We start from the raw sequence: 20,795 nt of genomic DNA on the forward strand, positions 1-20,795 counted from the left end.
ACTGTTGGCATGGTTTGGTAACCAGGATGTACTTGCTCAGGCATTCCATTTACCAGGGGGCAAAGCATAAGCTTTGAAAGAGAAGGTTAATTTTATATAAGGGAGGTCATGTTGCTTTTGGAGCAGTTAAGCAGTACATATTTTATGTATAGTAGCAGATCCAGGCAGGATTTTCATCGGATTACTTGTAATTGTACTGCAAGGATAAAGCAAAACATCATAGGATTTGTCTCCTTAGGTGAGTCAAGAAGGACATGAAATTTAGAAACAATTCTTGAAAAAGGTCAATGGTACCTGTTTTTGGCACAACAACTAGGTAGGCAGCAGTGACCTAGAGGTGTACACTGATGTAGCAGGTATTATGGGAGTGGGAACTATCTTTAGAGGGATATGGCTTGTAGCATCTTGGCCAAGAGATTCAAACCAGAATATTTCCTTATAGCAGGGTAAGACTACAGCAGGTATTTATTATTTACATCATAGCCAAAGTCTTCCAAGGATGGTCCCTAATACCTCAAGCCCAGGTTAAAAAGCCCTTTGTCCTTTGGGTTAAGGATTTTTTTTAAATGTTTTGTGATCTTGATTGATCTAAGTTATTCCTGATATGTTACAAGCTATCAGTGAGGTTGACCAGCTAGAGAGCATACAGTCCAACAATAAAGATGAAAAATCTCAATCAAACAAATCAAAAATAATTTGAAAGATCCAAGACAGATAACTATAAGTGGTGCTGAGCCATCATGTAAGCAGAACCCAAAATATAAAGGGATTAACACTAGAGAACTGAGGACTGGTGGAATTCTTTCTGGGTCATTTTCTTTGACATATTTTCTGAATTATTTCTCAACTGTTTTTCTGTGAGATATAAAATCCTTGGTTGAAAAAATCTTTCAGTTCTTGGCCTGATTTAGTACACAAAAGTTATTATATTAGTGTAATAATTTTCATATGCATTCATGTGTGACAACAGCATTCACCATCAGCGGATAACTCACCTCCGTCTGCATGCTGACATTGTATTAATCTCACATTGATCATTTCTATTAACATTTTACTTCTCCTACCTTCTGTGTACATTTACAATTACCAACACTTTGCTTTTGCATAACACAACCTTATATCTATAGAATTTGGAATAAAATATACACTCAATGCACATTTAGTAAAATGCAAAACATTAATACAGTAATAATTTAAAATATTACTTCTTTCTAACTTTAATTAAATCAAGATTTACTATACAGTCATTGAGAAACTGCAGTCTATTCAAATGATGCCACCCTGCACAAGGGTATTATTTATTTATTTATATTTATTTGTCTTTGTTTACCGGGAAAGTCCAACTGGGTAATACCCATTTTTAGCTAAGGTCCCGGGAGAAAAGCTCCATTTGCTTACATTGCATTATACTAAGTTCCAGTTAAACACAGAGTAGCTACATTTCTATTTACATTTATGCATGAATAGTAGTTACATTTATACATTCTAAGATTTTACTGAGATGGAAGTTACTAAAGACAAAGCACATGTACAACATAATGCATTGTACAGGCAGCCGTTATGTATAAAATTGCTTTGTCATTTCAGTGAGAGGTTGAGTGCATTTTGTTTAAGGAGAGTATTTGGACAGTATTGTACGGTGAGCACAAAGTCTCGACCTTGAGATGAGCATGTGTAGGACCAGGATTGGTTAACATATTGTTTAAGCAGTTGCTTAAAACTACTGAGTTTGTCAGAGAGTTTTATTTGTCTCGGGATACTACTCCAGAGTTTAGCAATGTATTGGGAGTAGAGCAAATCTCCTGCAACATTATTTGACTTACTTCTAAGTAAAAAGAATTTGTTACTAGAGCAGAGGTCCCTTGCTGGACAGTAGGTCAGTAATAAGTTATGTAGTGCAGGACATTTTTCTGGATGATGAATGAATTTGTGTGCTGTAGTTAGTTATGAATATGTTAGGTAGTTGTGTAGTTCAAGACAGTTTAATTGCTTTAAGCTATGACAATAGTCAGTCATATGAAGGAGATTGGTGGCAAACTTAGCTATTTTATTATAGCAGGAGTATAAGAGAGTTGGCAATAAGAAGGTGGTAGCTACAGTTTTTCTTGCAGTATCTGTAAGAAATCCATTGATCCTATAAAGGAAGCCTAGTTTCTGGTGTGTAAATTTAATGGTGTGCACTATATGCTGGTCATATTTGCAATTGTCATCTATTATAATACCTAGAAGTTTACTGTGAGTTACAGTTTCAATGACAGTATTATTTGCTGACTTTATGGTAAAAAAATTGCTTTTGATTTTGGCAACTTTCTGAGGTTAAAAAGTATTAACTTAGTTTTCTTGGGGCTGAGTAGGAGGTTTGATTCTTTGAACCAGGTTTCTATAGAATTGTAAGATTTTTTGGGTAATGTCTTGGAGCTTATTTATTGTTGGGGCCACACATATTAATGTTCAGTCATCTACATACTGAACTAGCATGCTACATGGAAGTGTGGAGGTCCTTAATCCTTAATAAATATATTAAATAGGAGAGGACCCAGGATAGAGCCCTGAGGGGCAAGTGTAGTTACTGGCTGAAAAGATGAGTAGATTTGTTGCCATTTAATGGCTTGTTGTCTTCCAGATAGTTAACTAAGAAACCACAGCATGGTGTATTGTGAAAGACCAACTGAGGAGAGTCAAATGAGCAGCTGCTGGTGCGAGACAGTATCAGGTGCCTTTGACAAGTCCAAGACCATGGTTGACACAAGCAGACCATTGTTTCTAAGTTGGGTTATTATACTGGTAAAGTATAATAGAGCAGTAGTGGTGCTGTGCTGGGACCTATAGCCATGTTGTGTTTCATTAGCGACTTTGTTACACACGTAGACGGGGTTATGAAAGTATTTGCTGCACACATAGAACTCCAAGCTAGAGTTTTACTTTACATGTATTTTTTTAATTCAAGTGGAATTCAGAGCATTTGTATTTTGCAAGGATAATAACATTCAGTGCCTTAATAATGCAAGTTAAAAATAAGCATGCATTTATAAGCTCAACTTTTGTACCATTTCAATAACCCAGTGAATCTCACAATACGTTTCCCTATATTCTGTCAACTCATTTTACAATGAGTCATACTTCACTAACTTTTCTAACTTTTGAAAATTCACAAGTATAACTCAAAATATGTGCAAGAAAAAAATAATTGTTTTGCAGATGACTGCACCCTCCATGTAAAGGACTCAGTCCACTCACCCCCACCTAACATATATACACCAAGTCCTTAGCTGCATGACAGTGGAGAAAAAAACCTGCACAACACTACCATCTCATTCCATACAATCAATGTGCTTTCCAGAAAAATGTGATTAAACAAAATAAAAAAAAAAACCATTGCCCTTCGAGTGTGACCTCATCAGAGTGAAGATGTACCATGACACTACTTTGCATAATTTTCACTGATTTCCCATACTGCCTGCTATTTCTCATAATGCAGCAAAATGATCTGCTACAGGTTTGGTAACTATCTTGGACATCAAGTAGATATAATAGTCTAAAATGTAAATTAAGACACATTTTGTTGTTTTCTGTACAAAGCTCAGCAATGTTTTCTTCACAGATGATGTTATTTACTTCCTGATGATTTCTTCTATTGAGTAATAATTTTAGTTAGGTAGTAGCAAATGATCTCAACAGCAAGAGGTTTGAGAAGTCTGTGGAAATGTCTGAACTGTTGGCTGAAAATGATCTATTGTTCTGCATGTGTTCCTTATCTAATACCAATTCATTGCATCCATATGTGGTATGTAATACAGCAAAGTATGTTTTCAATCAGCTGATGAGAACAGTCTCAGCTTTTCACCATTATCCATATACATTACAGTCAAAAAATGCTTGTAATTCAAGAAAGCTACTGCACAGGTAATAAATCACGCTCAGCTATATTACGATTTTATGTTTTACAACATTCAGAACTAGTTCACTGCTTATTAGGGTGGTAAAGACTATGATTTCTGATGTACATTTACTTCCTTCCAAATGTAATTCTCATTGTTTTGTAGGATTATGATTACTATTCATTGCACGTTTTCAAACAGTTTAAAATCTTAAATTGTGCTCTGTAAGGAACATGCGAATCTTCCTAAAATGCACTAATAACGCTGATTGTGTATTTCTTGAAGCATTCATATATACTCAGGAGAACACTTAGCATAGCAGTTCGCTTAATAGCTCAGTGCTAATCTGAAGACTAGCAGCAGAATAAAATCACATCTTGTTTGTAATCTTTCCGGTTTAAGACTGAATCTCTGAATTTTTAATTGCTATGTCTTACATTATACTATCCTGCAGTCTCATATTTTTTGCTACAGCATGGCTTTAACCTCACTGATGTAGAGAAATATGTCTTACCGATAGTTGTTATAACAGTCCCAGCGAAGAAGAAAGAGCTACTCAGATCCCAGTGACTTGTCTGATTAGTGCGATTGGCACCAATTCTTGGATTTACACCAGCAGACACCACTTGCTGTAAAGAGTAAACACAAAGAAACAGCTTAGAAAAATGTGAACATAACCCAAATCCTGTATTTCCTCTTATACTGAAATAAGAATACATATTTTCACATTCTGAGTAAAACAAATCCAACTGATGACGTTCTTTAATGAATATTATCTCATTCATTTGCATTCTCTGTCTGGTATGCAGGCTTGCACAATTACTACTTCTGCTCCATTTTCCTAACATTGCCATGTATAATATTTAAAGGCAGGCAATCCAGCCTGGTTTGAAACCTAATTTAACTTCAGTTCTGACGTCATGGGTCAGTCTGCTCTTGAAATGTTATGATGCTCTGATTCTAACCACTGTAGAAGCCCATTCTGTGTCTGTACCATCTTCTGATGTACTTTCTTTCTGATTTTTCATTTATGAAAATGTTTCAGTGCTGAGAACATATGTTTTCATCAGGTGTAATGCATCTTCATTAGAACCAAGCATATTTAAGTAATGAAAGGGCACTACATATCGTGGAAAATAGATGAACATATGCAAACTTTCTGGTGTGCACATAAAGTGTTGATGTCTCTTCATGTTGTCTCACAAACTCTCACTGTCTTGGCCTCAGACAAAATAAGTTTTGTTATCTGGCATGATCCTGGTCAATGTCTTTCAGACTGAAGATAGACACAGGGTAAGGTCAAGGTCTGGATGTGGTAAGTAGTGAAGTGCACAAAGTAATAAATATTGTGCATTACAGGGGAATGATGCTGTGCCCGACATTATGAAATGAATATGTAACCCCCTCCCAACAGATTGGAAACTGACAGTGACTCTTAGAATATTCTGCAGGAAATAAAAAGCAATTGTGGTTAAGCCTGGTTTGATACGAGTATCAGGTATTCTGCTGAGGATGGTGAAGCAACTCAGCTTGGTGCAGTAGCCATGGGACAAATGGCATGTCCCAACTAAGAACATAAACAAGGAGACAGGAGCTATAGTTCACTGATAAAAAAGTGCACTGCTATATATTTTTGTTATGGAAATCCCAGGTCAATATCATGGGAGTTAAAAGAGATGGCTTTAGAGAAGAGGAATGAGGATGAAATCTTGGAGTCATCATCATGCAGTTTGAATAGAGCAGGTCAATGTGAAACAAAAAATGGTCAAAGAAAAGGATCTTTAGGTGAGTAGTTATGGGAGAATATACAATGCTAGGTGGGGTCATCCTTTCAATGTATAGATTAATAATAATAATAATAATATGAAGATGCTACAGATGGAGTACAATATCTGCTTCTGGTTCTAATACCAAAAGAAAGCAACTACATTGAAAGACTCTCTGCAGTAAAGAATTTCCAAATGGTGAAAGGACATTACTGTTTAATGAGGAAACATTACAAACATAAGGCATCTGCTCACTAAAATGAAGAGGAGGAAGACACAATGTAATACAGATGAACAAACATGTCATGGGCAGCTGGGTAGGGTGGAGTCAAGCAGAGATACTACATGAATAACATATAGATACAGTAGACTGCTGACACGGAGATGATTAAAAACTGACTTTTTTTCCTGACACTGACTTCTAACTGCCCAGTGCCAGTTCCTGATACACTGTTCCTCAGAAGTCCCCTTGTACTAACATCTCTCCAGTGTTACTTTCCCAGGAGGGTCCCCCCTTCTGAGACGATAAAGGATGATACATAGCCTCTGCACAGGTTCTAAGGATTGTGAAGTACTACTCACCAATGAAAGGGTGGCCCAGGTGGGGAGTGTCATACTGTACCTCCACAATGAGATTTTGCTCTTTACGTGCTACACCCTACTGACATATTGACGTATATCACCAGAGCAGCACACTGAATGGAGATGTGAGGGGAAATGCTCCCACCTCTGTGGTGACATGACCCTCAAATGTCACCCTTCTATTACAGGGCTAGGTTACTGGCTTGGTAGAAGTCTTACTTCCACTGCCTCTGCCTTTCCTGAGTGCTGCAAGGCCAACCCAGCACCTTCTCTCCTAGAAGAGGTCAGCAGGTACCATCTCTTTATTCTTCTTTCTCCCCTCCAGCTTCACCAAAAGCCTTAGTTGCTAATCATCTCAGGTTGTCTGGGTCATAGCCAGGGCTTTTTCCCTCTATGCCAACAGAGTTGAGATGATTCAAGACTAACTTAAGGAAATGCAGTGTTACCCAAAGGGTCATGGGATGATGTAAAGTCTTGTCAAAGAAAATGGTGGCGTGTAGGTCAGACAAAGGGATCATGGGTGCTTTCTACAAGTGTAAAGGAGCTCTTGCAGTGAAGAGAAGCATGAGCATCAACTGTAGCAGTAAGATGGTACATCAAGCCATGAGTGCTCCTCCATTTTCATATGCCTCTACGCTGACAACTTGTTTGCTTCTTTTTTTTCCCTCCACAGGACAGTCCTTATTTAAGTAGTTTGGTTCTATGACAAAACAGACAAAATAGGAATTATCTTGCAATTTTAAGAATAGAAGCATTTTCAAACTGTCCAGCTTTCTAACTGGTACAGAAAATAATTATTCTGCATTTTAACTCTTTTATGTGGTTAGACACAATCAAAAACAACTAACCTACAACACTGAGTTTCTGTTTTTGGTAATAAACTGAAATATGATGATGTTGATGATGATGATATTGATGAAGCAGAAATATAGTCCTTTGACCTTATTGTGGGTGTGGTTTGTCAACATGTTCCACTTCAAGCTTTAGAAATGATGGCAAACCCATACATATATCTATATGACTCAGTCACTTTTGTTATATAGTTCATATGCAGACAAATATTTTAAAATGGTGGCAAACACATTACCAACTGTCAAAAAGAGGTAAACTGCACATATAAATCTAAATTAATATGACACATATAGGCTACAGGTTTGCCATTGCAGCTCACACCTGTTAAATTGAAGAGCTAAGAGAAAAAAGCAATAAAGTAAGGTTTTAATCCAGATACATTTTTATAAACAAATTAAGGATTTGGAATTCTGAAGCAACATTGAATGTTGTCTCATCATATAAAACTTGATCATGACTTTCTCAAGAGATGTAGATTTCAATATTTTACACCGTTGACACAGTTAGTTAAGGCTGAGGTCAGCTCACTTATCTTTTGCTTTCCAAATAAAAAGAAAGGAATAAAGCTATGAGACATATAATGTAAACATCTTGAACTCACAGTGGAAACTGCTGAATACAATGCCAGCCCCCTGGAACGTCAAGAACAAGACAGCTTTCGCAATGAAACCAGGCTACATTTATTGTTACTCCAGTACCAAAACAGTATACGTATAAACCTGATTTTATAGAATGTACTAAACTTCTCCAGAGTGTACCTGTCTGATCACGCTGCCTCTTTGCCGTACTTAGAACTGGGGCCTGCTTGAACCTAGAGCACTGATGTAGGGAAGAATGCTGCCCACTATGCGTAGTATATGAACAAAGAAAAAGTATTCTGGATACCACGGATGAATCGTTAATGACAAACACAAGCTTCACACAAAAGTGTTCACTACAAGAACTTCACCAAGTGTCACTTCCTGTTACATGCCTCACATCCTTAAATAAACATACTAAATATAATTGATAATCAAATACATTTAAAAGTGATTTAAAGTTAATTGTGCATATATATTCCCGCACCTATAAATAAAAAAACAGAACAAAAAAGACTTTTGATAAACGTTTTTAAATGATGTCACTTCCTGTTACTTACATCAGACTAATAAATATACAACTAAATAATCACATGTAATTACACATAGGCATTTATATACAAAATTAATGATACTGAAGAAACAATAGACTACATTCATTATAAAAAATTGCATCTAATAAGCTTTGCCTTAAGAACACACTTTAAAGAGACAGTTATGTTTAAGCCTGGATGGCTGTCTGCTCTTAATACTTGTATCCATTTGTATTCGGCTCTTTCATTTGTGATAACAATATCCCCTCCTCTATAATGATCAATAGTAACAACTTCCATAGCCTTAAACCTAAAACTGTGACCTTAACCTTCCTACTGAATATGCTTGTAAAGGGCATTTGTCTCAGCCTTTCTTCTTATATCTGGCAAATGGTTACAAATCCTTTCTTTTAACCTAGAATTGGTTTTACCAAAATAATAACTCTGGCACAGATTACAAGTTACTAAATGTATCACATTACATGTGTTGTAGTTTGCATAACAGTTAAACTTATATACTCTACCAGTATTTGGATGGACAAAATTAACATCCCCACTAATCAGATTGCAGTACTTGCAACTCCCAAAGGATATGTATCATATTATTTTATTTGATGGATCTATCATTGCTCTTTATAACACAGCTTTTGCTTAAGATGATTTGTTCTTTTATAACTAAACTTAAGCTTCTCAGGTAGAATGTCCTTGAGTTTTTAAGATGCTTTAGGATGTGCCAATGTTTTGACATTATATGTTTAAAGGCATTAGTATGTCTGTTATCAGTAATAGTCCTTCGTAGATCTTAGGTTCATAGGTTCATAGGTTGATACTAGGCTATCGGCCCTAGGGCCTATACAAGCCTAGCCATAACAATTCCCTGGCTATTTCTCCCACACTATTTTCTTCCCTGGACCCCTGTCTAACAGGGTGAATTATGTGATCCCTGGGGTGAATTTCCTTCCTCCCATCCAATCATCAAGGTTCCTTTTGAAGAAGGCCAAAGAGGCGCTCTGCTTGTCATGTATGGGCAGTCTATTCCAAAGTCTGGTGAGTCTGTGGGTCAGGAACCTATCCCTCCAGCATGTTTTGTTTATTGTGATGAAAAGGTTTAGATCCCTGGAACATGTGGCTCTGACGGATTGGGATTTCTTTAAGTGTAGCATGTCCAACAGCTCTGGGTTTGACATGGCCTTGTATGTTAAGCAGAGATCGCCTCTGTGTAGACGATATGCGACAGAGTATAGCTGGAGTTTTTTAAGGCTGTCAGCATAGGGCATCTGATTTAGGCCTGTGATTTTTTTAGTGGGGTATTTCTGTGGCCTTTCCAGTTGTTGCAGATGTCTTGAGAGGTACATACCAAATGGGGCTTTGTATTCTATAATGGTTCTAATGAGGGATGAGTACAGTGGTACAATGACCTCTTTTTTTTCTGAATGAAAAGCCCTTAGTGATGAGGTGAGCCACATAGAAGGATTTCCTGACTGTTGTGGCGTTGTGGTTATTGAAGATGAGACCACTGTCCACCTGTGTCCCTAAGTCTCTTATCACACTTTCGGTGTTTAGTGTACTGCCACCTATGTGGTAATTCATGGGTACATGTTTTTTCCCAAAGGGGATAACTATACATTTCTTGGCATTGAGGTTGAGCCCATGGCTCTGGCACCAAGCATCTGTTTCTGTAAGGTCCTTTTGTAGAGTATCCACATCATTTTTGGATTCAATAATGGCTCCCAGTTTGCAGTCATCTGTGAAATTTGTTAGCCAGAGTCCCTTAGTGTTGGCCTGTACTTCAGAGAAGTAGATGCCAAACAAGAGAGGTCCCAGGACTGAACCCTGAGGTACTCCAGTTGTCACTTGTCTGAAGCTGGATTTAGAGTCAGCTACTTTTACAGTATGGGTTCTGTCAGTAAGCCTGTTAGCAACCCATCAAGTGACGTAGGGATTAATGCCCAGCTTAGTAAGTTTATCTGTGATTCCAGAGTGGGGGATGGTGTCAAAGGCCTTGGTGAGGTCCAGATAGGCTGTGTGGACTGCCTTCCGCTGGTCCACGGCTCTGGAGACTGATTTGAAGAAGTCAATCAGGTTCAGGAGACTAGATCAGCCCTTCACAAACCCAATCTTTTCTAATAGATTTGTATATTATGCTGCATGGTTCACCATATGAACATCCGATAGCTGTTCTGTTTTCAGTAGCAAATACCTTACTATCTTTCACCTCTCTTCCACTGTAGCCTCTAATAAAAAAATTGTGTCTTTCCTTCCATTTGCATTTCAGAAGTTAATTGTTGTGTATTTAGCCTAGCCAATCAAGTCATTTGTCCTTTAGAAATAGTTTAAAAACAAATGATGGATGCATGTTAGTCCCATGAGAAATATGAATTCTTAAAACATCCTTCCTCCAAACTTTATTATTAAAAAAGCCACAGTCATTCCTATTTATAATGACATAGAAGAAGTGAATAGATTTCTTTGAATACTCCATTTTGAACTTCAAATGACCAACTCTATGAGCTAGATAGATTACAAAGGAATCTAAACATGTCTCATCCCCTTCCATATAACAAAAACATCATCAACAAATCTCTTATAGAATACAGCATTGTTATAGAAGGGGTTGATAGCATTGTTAAACATACATTCTTGCACCCATAGCCGTAAAATATGTTAGCATAAGTATTGGTGATTGGATTTCCCATCGCCACTCAATTCAATTGTAAATAAAACTTGTGGTTAAAGGTGAATATGTTAGTTTCTAAAATTAGGAGTAATAGCTCACAAATAATACTAATCCTCTGTGCAGAAAAGTCACTAAGCATAGTTAAATACTGTCTAATGACTCTACTCCCCTGGCGTTAGGAATCACCGTGAATAAAGACTGTATATCTAATGTCACAAATAACATACTGGTGTCCATGATATTATCCTTAGACCAAATAAAAAGCTGTTGTAAAAAATCATTAGAATCTATTATAAAACTTTTAGAATAAATCAATGTGCCCTTTAATTTCCTTTCTAAACATATAGATGTCAGTTCTGTCATATATCCTCTTCCTGAAACTATAGGTCTCAACTGAGGGATTGGATAGTGTTTTGTGTACCTTCAGCAAGTAACAGAACATCAGTATGACTGGCATAGCAACATAAAAATAATTCAACAGATCTAGTTTCAAACTGCCATTTAAATGCATGGAATAAATACTTGACTCAGTATAGCTTTTATATGTTCTATATGGGGCTCATTATCTAATTCTTGTTGCACTATCCATTAAAGGAATTTCAATAGATGACATATGCTGTGTGTAATACATTATCACAACTGTACATTCCTTATCAGCTGGTTTTATTATTATATTGGGATTATGTTTTAGCATTTTAAGTGCCATTGCTTCTCTTTTAGTTAGATTATAGAATGAATAGGGCAACTTACCACTTAAAAATACATCATACAATTCGTTCTCACAATGCAATTCAAATACCTGTTAGTTACAGGCAGGAAAGTACTAGGTTTACTTACATTATTAGCTTAATTGATGCTGTCATTATATTTAAAAGGAATTTAAAGTCATTTATAAGATTAATAATTATGTTTAGGACATATATTGAAGGATGTGATGTATGCAACAGGAAGTGACACTTCAGGAAGCTTTTGTACTGAAAGTTTTTTTATGTGAAGCTTGTGTTTGCAATTAAGGATTCATTTGTGGTGTCTGGAATACTAATTTCTTTGTTTATTGACCTTTTTGGAGCTTGGTCCGGACTTTATCTGCTTGAGCTCTTATCTCATTCATGTGTAATATATGGTCCGTGAACACTGTGAGACACATCTGTGGACCACTGCACTCCTTCTTGTTGTTGTACAGTACATATCCAATGCTATGAATGACATGCTGGAAGGACTAGTACACTAATGTTTGCTAAGAAATACTTTGGATGGAATCAGGAAGGCAACACTGTGTAGCATGACACCGCAATAGAGTGAAGCAATGCAAAGCAGCTCATCACAACTCATTATGCCTTACCGCGTAGGTACATGCACTGATTTTCTAGGACATACTGCACCTTAACTACCACCTTACAATGCAGCTGTGTGGTCTACCATTGCAGTCAGCAGACATGCCAGTGGACTGGGATTCATTGCCACACTATGGTAATGAAGGGCTCTGGAAGGAGATCCCAGTGTACGGCAGGACAAGGTTGTGTGTAGGAGCAGGTTCACATGTACTATATAGGACTTGGTTACTGGTAAGGATTTTTCTGACATGAGTGGTGGGGATGAGATTTTGTTTTTGAGCTTTGTTGTTGCTCAGTATTGTCTACTGAGTAACATACTAGCAGGGTAGGTGAATTGCTGCACCTGCAATTTGTTCACCATATATTCTCATGAAAGTGGACTCCTGTATCTTATTGTATCAGACTAGCATGTAAACAACGGTGTACCATTTATGAACTGCATATAATGCAGTGATGGTCTCATTACCATGGGAAACTGGTGCTTGTGCACTGTCATTGAGCAATAGAACAGGATCATGCCCCAAGTCTTAACTCACTGTGCAATGGCTTTTATAAATACCAAAGGTCTTTTGTGCACCATTCATTAGGACACAAATCCTGCTCCACACCTCATATTGTTTATGAACACCACCCAATGTTTCTGAACTAGAGCAGAAAATAGAGAATTAAATTATTAAATAACCACAGTAACACACTGTGAAAAGCAAATGTGGTATTGGTCAAGTATAAAAAACAAATAGTCACCAAAATCGGAGCAGAGCAATCTACAAACCATGGAATTCGTGTAACAAATCCACCATGAAAAACATAAACTCCTTTTATTTCACAACAGGTAAGCACTTTCACATAGGAGTGTCTTCAGACCATCAAGCAGATACTGGTTTGCAACCATTTAAATAGTCTTAATGAACCAATCAGTTCATATTAACTGTAGCAATCCACTAATTTAAAGTGACAGTGCAACCTTCAACATTACAACACACATAACATAAAAACTGGATATAAATTATAGGTATGTAAAAAAAAAAAAATAAAATATATATATATATATATATATATATATATATATATATATATATATATATATATATATATATATATATATATATATATGTGTGTGTGTCTGTGTGAAAACAACTAAAACATGCACATAGAGGCTATGAAATACATTAATGTCATTTCAGGGGTACTTCATAGTTAACTTCCTAGATTTTAATATGGGATTAATGGAAGTCATCTCATTTAGACCCATTCCATGGTCTGCTCTAAGTCTCAAAATCCACTTGACTTCTTTACTCTCTGTCAAGTTACACATATCCTCTTCTCTGACTGTAGGCTTAACCAGCTCTACCACCAAAAATCTGAAAGTGTGGTCATCACCTTGGGCCATAACATGTTTAGATAGAGCACTGGTAGTGGTTTTAATTCTAATATTATAAACATGCTCCCTAATTCTATCCTTGAGTGGTCTGTCCATTTTACTGATGTAAAACGACCCACAGGTCACACACTTGGCAAAGTAAACTACATGTAGGGTCTTACAATTGGCTTCTACATCAAAATAAAACTGTTGACCAGTATCAGGGTGAACAAAAATCCCTGTTGTATCTAAATAACCACAGAAATTACAACCCCCACAAGAGTTGTTACCTTTCATACTATCAGATTGTCTAGCTCGATCTCTGGGATAACAGTATTCTTTTTAAGTTGCGTTTGTCCTTAAACATAAAGGATGGGTTTCCCCTACTACTTCCTTTACCATAGGATCCCTGGTCAATACCCACCAGTTCTTCCTTATGATATCCATAATTGGATTCACTTCAGTGGTAAAAAACATTGGAACTTTTGTGACACTGAAGCTAGAGGCTTCTCTGTGTGTATCAATGGGTTCAGCATAATGAGAGAAATAGGGTTTGGCAGAACCATACCTCAACTCACCAATCCCTTCAAGGTTTCTGTCCACTTCAAAAGGACTATATCCCCTATCTACTAACCTATCTGTCAGGGTAGTCAGTTCATGACTAAAGCCCTCCTCTGAGGCATTCAGCAAACCACTACCAGTGCCCTATCTAACAGTACTGTACTGCCTTCTTTACTTGCATTGAGCCCTTGGAAACAGGAACCCATATTATAACAGTTTATAATCAGCAAACGTACCTTATTTTGGGTTAAGAACAGTTAGCAGGGATTGGCAGTCTGGAATCAGCAAGTCGTCTCTACAAATATTGTTTGAAAACCTTTACTTCACAAACCAATCTAATTGTTTTCTTCTGTCTGTCCAGATCTACTGATGTACTGTTTTCATCTGTGACTTAAAAATGCTATGAGAATGGAGCCAAGCTGTTGCATTCCTCCATTTAATCCTATTAAGACATGATCTGGACTAACATCCCGAACTTACGCAGCACTGTTGAGAGATCCCAAGGGAATAAATGGTAGTGGTTCTTCAGTCATATATACACATCTCTCACATGATGCATTTTGAGGTCCAGATGCCTGTAACACAGCTTCTACCTTCTTAAACATCTTACACTAGCCACCTTTGTCAGAAACACATAGACAAGTTTCCTTGAGAAACATTCACACTTATTTCTGGTTGCTCAAAGCCCAGATTCTACTAGCCAGCCTAGGATTCTCCATGCATTGTCTAAGTCTATCTTTTCATTCTTCTCCATCTTCAGAATAATATTTTGGAAACTTTGAAAGCAATGGCTATTAGGAATTGCTTTGACTCATTGCTTTCTGCCAAACAGATGCAATCATGACACTGAAAATTATTCTGCTATATCGCACAATTTTTTCCATGTAATACTTGCCAGGATATTCTTAAAAATGTCTTCGCTTTCCAGTTGTGTATATGCCTACATTATGGCAATTTCTGAAAACTGGCCCCTGTCAAAAGGGATGTGAATATCTTTTTCAATGAAGACTGTACATTTAATACTGGACTGACAGTATTGTTTGCTTTGAAATCACTATATCTGCAAACATTCCCTGATTTGTCTTTGTTTTATTGAGTTTTTTTTAATATATATTGTGTGTAGAAATTGTACTACTTTCATCTTGGATAACATCCCAGCACCTTCAGCTCTATTCAGTTTGCTTTCCATTTTACATCTTACAGCAAATATTAGCATTTAGCGCTATATCATTTCCTTCTGATATGTCTTTTCACTTTCTTACACATTTAATAAAGGTTTGTTATTAGCATCTGGAAAGCAAAATAATGTCTTTTCATTTGAGGTGAATTTATTACTTGGTATCTTCGGCTTCATAATGGCATACCAGTTCAGCTCAGATCACTTCATTCACATTCTACTATATCAGGCTATTATCATTTTATCAAATATGTAATAATGGCTTCCACTTAGAAAAGTCAGTGATTAACGTGTTGGCATTTGGAAGGATGAAATATAATTGTAAATTCTTATTTTTACTTAATATTTGTTAAATGTAGGTTCACTGTATGTCACTTATCCACAATATTTGACAATTAATAATTTTCGTAGGCGGAAGACACTTATTCCTGACATAATGATTTTTTTGTCAGCTGCTGGAATATTTAACCATCCCTTGAATTACCATTTCTTAGTTACTACTTTGTCTTGTATGACTTCATGGCATACAGGAATAGAGATCTGACTGCAGTCCACATAATCAAGTGTCAATTGATGTTTTGGGTCCTGCAGGAAGGGAGTAAACAGTTAATACTGGCGCAGTCTTCTGGTTGGGAGGCTGGTGCTCCATCTCGCTGCAACCAAACATCTACTGGACAAACAGGTGTATGACATATATCATTAGAGATCAGGGACTTTATTGGCTAAACCATGTTGTGTTTGCACAGCAGAGTTCATAGGTCCCAACATACTAAAAAAAGATCAAAAATGTCGGAAAAGAGTGAATATTGACAAGCAACCCTGCACCCCCGATCTTATATACTCCAACTCAAAGACTGCAAACCTCAGGGAAAAGAGAATATTCAGTGAAATGACAATCTTAGACTTGGTATACATAATTCTGTAGTTTATGCCATTCATTCTCCACATCTCAGGACTTGGCAAAGCAGGTCCCAAGATTTCAAACTTCTGTTGCATACAATAAAAAAGTAGTGCCTTGTATTGAGAGCTAAAGCAAATGTAATTTTTTCAAAGATGAAATTTGATGGGCTGAGTAAAGTGTAGTCAACCAATAGCCACACCTGTTTAAGCACTTTTGTCTAAAAAGACTTCCTCATAACCTAATGAAATAATTGTAAGCCCTTCCATGTATAAGCTGGAAATATAAAAAAGACTCAGGATAAAACTATATGTTGTAAATTAATAAATTCTTTATCAAAATATACATATACATGTATATAAAAAGCACATTGCACTATTAAACATGTAAACAACAAATTAATAAAGTGTAATCATGTTGGTGACCAATGTAACTACAAAAATATATCTATAAAAGGAACACTTTTAATATATAGAGTATAAATTACATTTTAACTCATAATTTAGCTGACCTAAGATTCAAAACTGTCTTCAAAGAAATAAAACCATTAATATCTAGTGCAATTACTAAAGTTCTCATAAACCAATGCATGTTTGTATAAAGTATTGTTGGTATTTTTGTTTAATATCATTAAGATGTTAATATATTCTTATACTAAGTTGTCTCTCAGTCTTGCCAGTATAATAAGCTTGACATGAAACACAGCTGGCCAACTACATCACACCTTCACTCTCACATTTATAAAACTCAGGACATAGTATACTTCTTTCATTACCTGCCGCTACACTATACATACATACAAATATTTCAGGTATAGGCATTAATGCCCTTCTAGCCTGCCAATATTGCAGAACAGTTGTTCCATTAATAAGTGTCCAGGCTTTTCTTAAAAATATCTAAACTACTGCTTGCTTTAATGTAATCTGGTAGTCTATTCCATGCATCAGTCTCTCTCTCTCTCTCTCTCTCTCACTTTCTGAGGACCAATATGTACACTTCTCATTCCTGTAGAATCTTTACATTGGTTGTCTATTGATTACCTACTACTGTTTGATAGCTCCAAACATTCCCAAAGGTAGCAGTCTCTAAATGCTCTATATACCTGAATATAGTCTCTTTTAAAATCTGTATATGACACACTGTACATACTTAGATATTTTAATATTTCATAATATAAATGTTCATATCTATGGATGCCCTTGGTATATTTCTGCATTACTCTTTCGAGTTTTATTCTGCTTGTTTTCTTATGAGGTTTCCAAATTGTAATTTCATACTCAAGTTTGGGTCTAATGTAACTAACAAACAATAACTATCACTTGTGATTTCCTAGACTTTATAAATATTTTATACAATCTACATTTCTAAAAATATCATTATCCAATTGGTTGACATGATTAAAAAAACTCAAAGCTGACTCTACCCATTTACAGAGGTCGTTAAATGAATCTACAGTTTCAATCACTGTGTGCTATATTAAATATTTAGCTTTCAGTTTACATCTCCCAAATCTCATATGCTTATTTTTGATACATTTATTGGCATATTATTCTCCTGTGCCCAAATGGTCAATTTAGTCAAGTTTGTGTGTAGATATGTCCTATCTGTAGCATATGTAATAATTTTATCCAATTTTCAAGTCATCTGTATACAGAGTGTAGAACACGCCATATGAAAACGATAGACCTGAAAGATGCAATCTAAACAAGTATGGACCTAGGATAGAGCCCCATGTGACACCCTGACTGTAACCTGAAATTTCACCTGTGCAATTGCTGTATGATACTTGCCATGTCCTATTTATAAGCCACGCAGCTGTCCATCTTATCGAAAGTACATCAGTACCTCATTGTTCTATGATACTATCAAATGCTGAAGATAAATCTATATAAATTACATCACAGCACAATTTTTCAATCATAGCTATTATTATATTGTTATAGAACATCATGTTACCGGTGGCAATAGATCAATTTTCAATATATGCATATGGCTATATGGTTTCAAGTCCCAACCTTTCAAACTCTGAAAATAACTTACTCAGTAGTACCTTCTCCATTATTTTTCTACAATATGAAAGTAAACCTAAGGATCAGTATGACTAGTTTTGTCGTACTCCCCTATCCCGTAAAGACCGGGTTTAATACATGCATATCTCCAATCTTGAAGAATCTCACCTTTTTTACATAACCTAGTAAATAATAGATATAATGAGACTGAAAGTTCTTGTTGAAGTGTTCTCAAGTCATTATTACTAAGTCTGTCTCCTCCTTGTGATTTATTTTGATCCAGTTTGCATAAATCATTTTTTAATATAATCTAATTTGATTTCAGTATCTGAGGCTACTTGGATGTCACTAGGACAATTTGTCACCCCCTGTGTGGATCTAAACTGCTTTACATAGGATTTTATAAATATATCTATGATCTGTTGTGTCTGAGAATACATTTTAGAATCTACACACAGTTTTTCTATTCGTGTGCCTTTACTTCTTCTATAGCGTCTGCATCTATATAAAATGGTTTCCTATTGTACTCAATATCTTTATATAAATTTTCTTCAAATTTTTCTTGATCTTGTCTCACAATATGTTTAATTCATCTGTCCAGCTTATTTCAATTTTCAAAGCCTTAGCTTGACCTCTTTTCCATTTCTTATATTATTTGTTTCTGACTTTCAAGTATGTTTTTCTTATCGAAATATATCAGCCTGACATTTTGCACCTAGATCCTGATATTAAACTTTTTTTTTAATTTTTTTTTTTTTGAATTCAAACAATTCAAAACTTTCTACATTCCTTCTGCAGTTTTTCCAATGAACGCAACAGTCCAATTAGTTTTACATACAAAAGGTTTTGCTTCCATATAATATTAATCTTCTGTGCATTGGTTCAGATTTCAATTTGCCATAATTATCTAACAACAAATCAATTTTTATAACCCCATGATCACCGCACATCAACAGTGGTAAAACTTGACATGAAGTAATAGTCATTTCTTTAGGAACACAAACAATGTCTAGTATGTTCTACTCCCTTGTATGCTTTTGTACAATATGAAACAATTGCTGCTTCTGAACGTATGTTGTGAATAATTTCCTTACTAATGTTGTTGAATCAATATTATTTCCAGTCTGTTTCTGGTAAATTTAAGTCCCCAGCCACTATTCTCCCCTTTATTCTTCCCTTCTGTATTTCATGCAAGAAATATATGAGTTCCTCTATGTCATCAGCACCCAACTTTGGTGGTCTGTACACTCCAACAATTATTATATTTTTCATGGTTGTCTTTATTGTCACAGTTACAATCTATAGTATCGGTGTTATCATTCAACATGTAATAATCACAGGTCTCTATTATCTTTAATCTCTAGCATAACACTTTCATCTAATTTTTTGTTAGAGTGACTGTTGCAGAAAAAACATGTGTACCTTGACAGAACTTATTTCTAGTCATTGTTCTTTAACCATGTTTCACAAACAATAACATCAGTCTTGTAGGAACCTAGTGAATTTTCTAATAAAACATTTTATTATTAATGCCCGTAGCATTAGCAACCATCAGAAATGCATCGGATATTACTATCTGCGAACTGTTTAATTTTTGACCTATCAAAAATCCTACCTTGTGTTTGTCAAATATTGCAAGATATCTGCTGAAAAAGTTTTCTTTCCTGATCTTGACTGTAAGAACACTTGCCCAAATTTACACTTGGATGCTCTATACATTTCCATTTTTTAAAATGGGACATTTTTTGTGGAGGTATTTACCCAAAAAACTCTTTCTATTCATGGTGACCTGTCTCTCCTTTCTATATGTGATTTGTGAAAAATACATCCTAACATCTGTATAATATCTATGCTGTCTAAGAGGGCTGTAAGTTCCCTTCTAACAGTCAGGAAGTCCTTCTTGCAGTTGAGGGCATTTGTACCAACATGAATAAAACAAAATTCATTCTTCCGTACATTATGGCATTATAAGACTTATCTCAAATCCTCTACTTTTGCTCCTGTCAAGCATAACACTATTCAATGTTCATTAACTTCTTTGCAAATGTAAGTATCAGTCCCTGTAAGAGTTAAACCTCCTGTTACAAGACGATCTTTTCTGACCAGCTCTTTAAAATCTTCAGCTTTTTAATTCAATAGTATCTGCTCTGTCAGTTCCTTCAAAGGAATGATCTTCTTCACCATTAGTCTTATTAACCCCACTGTTTTCATTGCTTATTACATTTGCAAGCATAGAATTCTCATCCAGCCGGCTTTGTACATCCATAGCTTGGGTTATGCTGCCGATGTCTGTTATGTTCCTATTTTTTCTTTCAGTAAGGTTTTTCAATTATTTTATATTCAATTTTGATTTCTTCCTTTCTGCCTGTCCTTGCATCTTTTTCTACATTTTCTTTTGAAAAAAAAATAAGGGACCTCATATTGTATTGGCAGGTTATGACAGAACTATACCAAGTCCTTAGTTCTGTAACCATGATAGAGAAGGTGTGATATATCTGGCCATCTGTGCTTCATGTTAAACTTATTATTTTAGCAAGACTGAGATACAACTTAATATAAGAATATATGAATATCTTAAAGATAGCAAAAT

General features: G+C 35.8%; 1 protein-coding gene across 1 annotated transcript in view; it reads right to left on the reverse strand.

Moving 5' to 3' along the window:
• Positions 1–20,795, reverse strand: part of KCNK2 (potassium two pore domain channel subfamily K member 2) — a 2,050,773-nt gene that overhangs the window by 1,315,585 nt on the left and 714,393 nt on the right. Inside the window, exon 3 of the mRNA XM_044061365.1 lies at positions 4,393–4,507. Within this exon, the coding sequence (XP_043917300.1) occupies positions 4,393–4,507 (115 nt within the window). The remainder of the gene's footprint in view (positions 1–4,392; positions 4,508–20,795) is intronic.

Source organism: Protopterus annectens, chromosome 1.part0, assembly GCF_019279795.1.
Source record: "Protopterus annectens isolate FY-2018-M chromosome 1.part0, PAN1.0, whole genome shotgun sequence".
Taxonomy (NCBI): Eukaryota; Metazoa; Chordata; order Ceratodontiformes; family Protopteridae; genus Protopterus; species Protopterus annectens.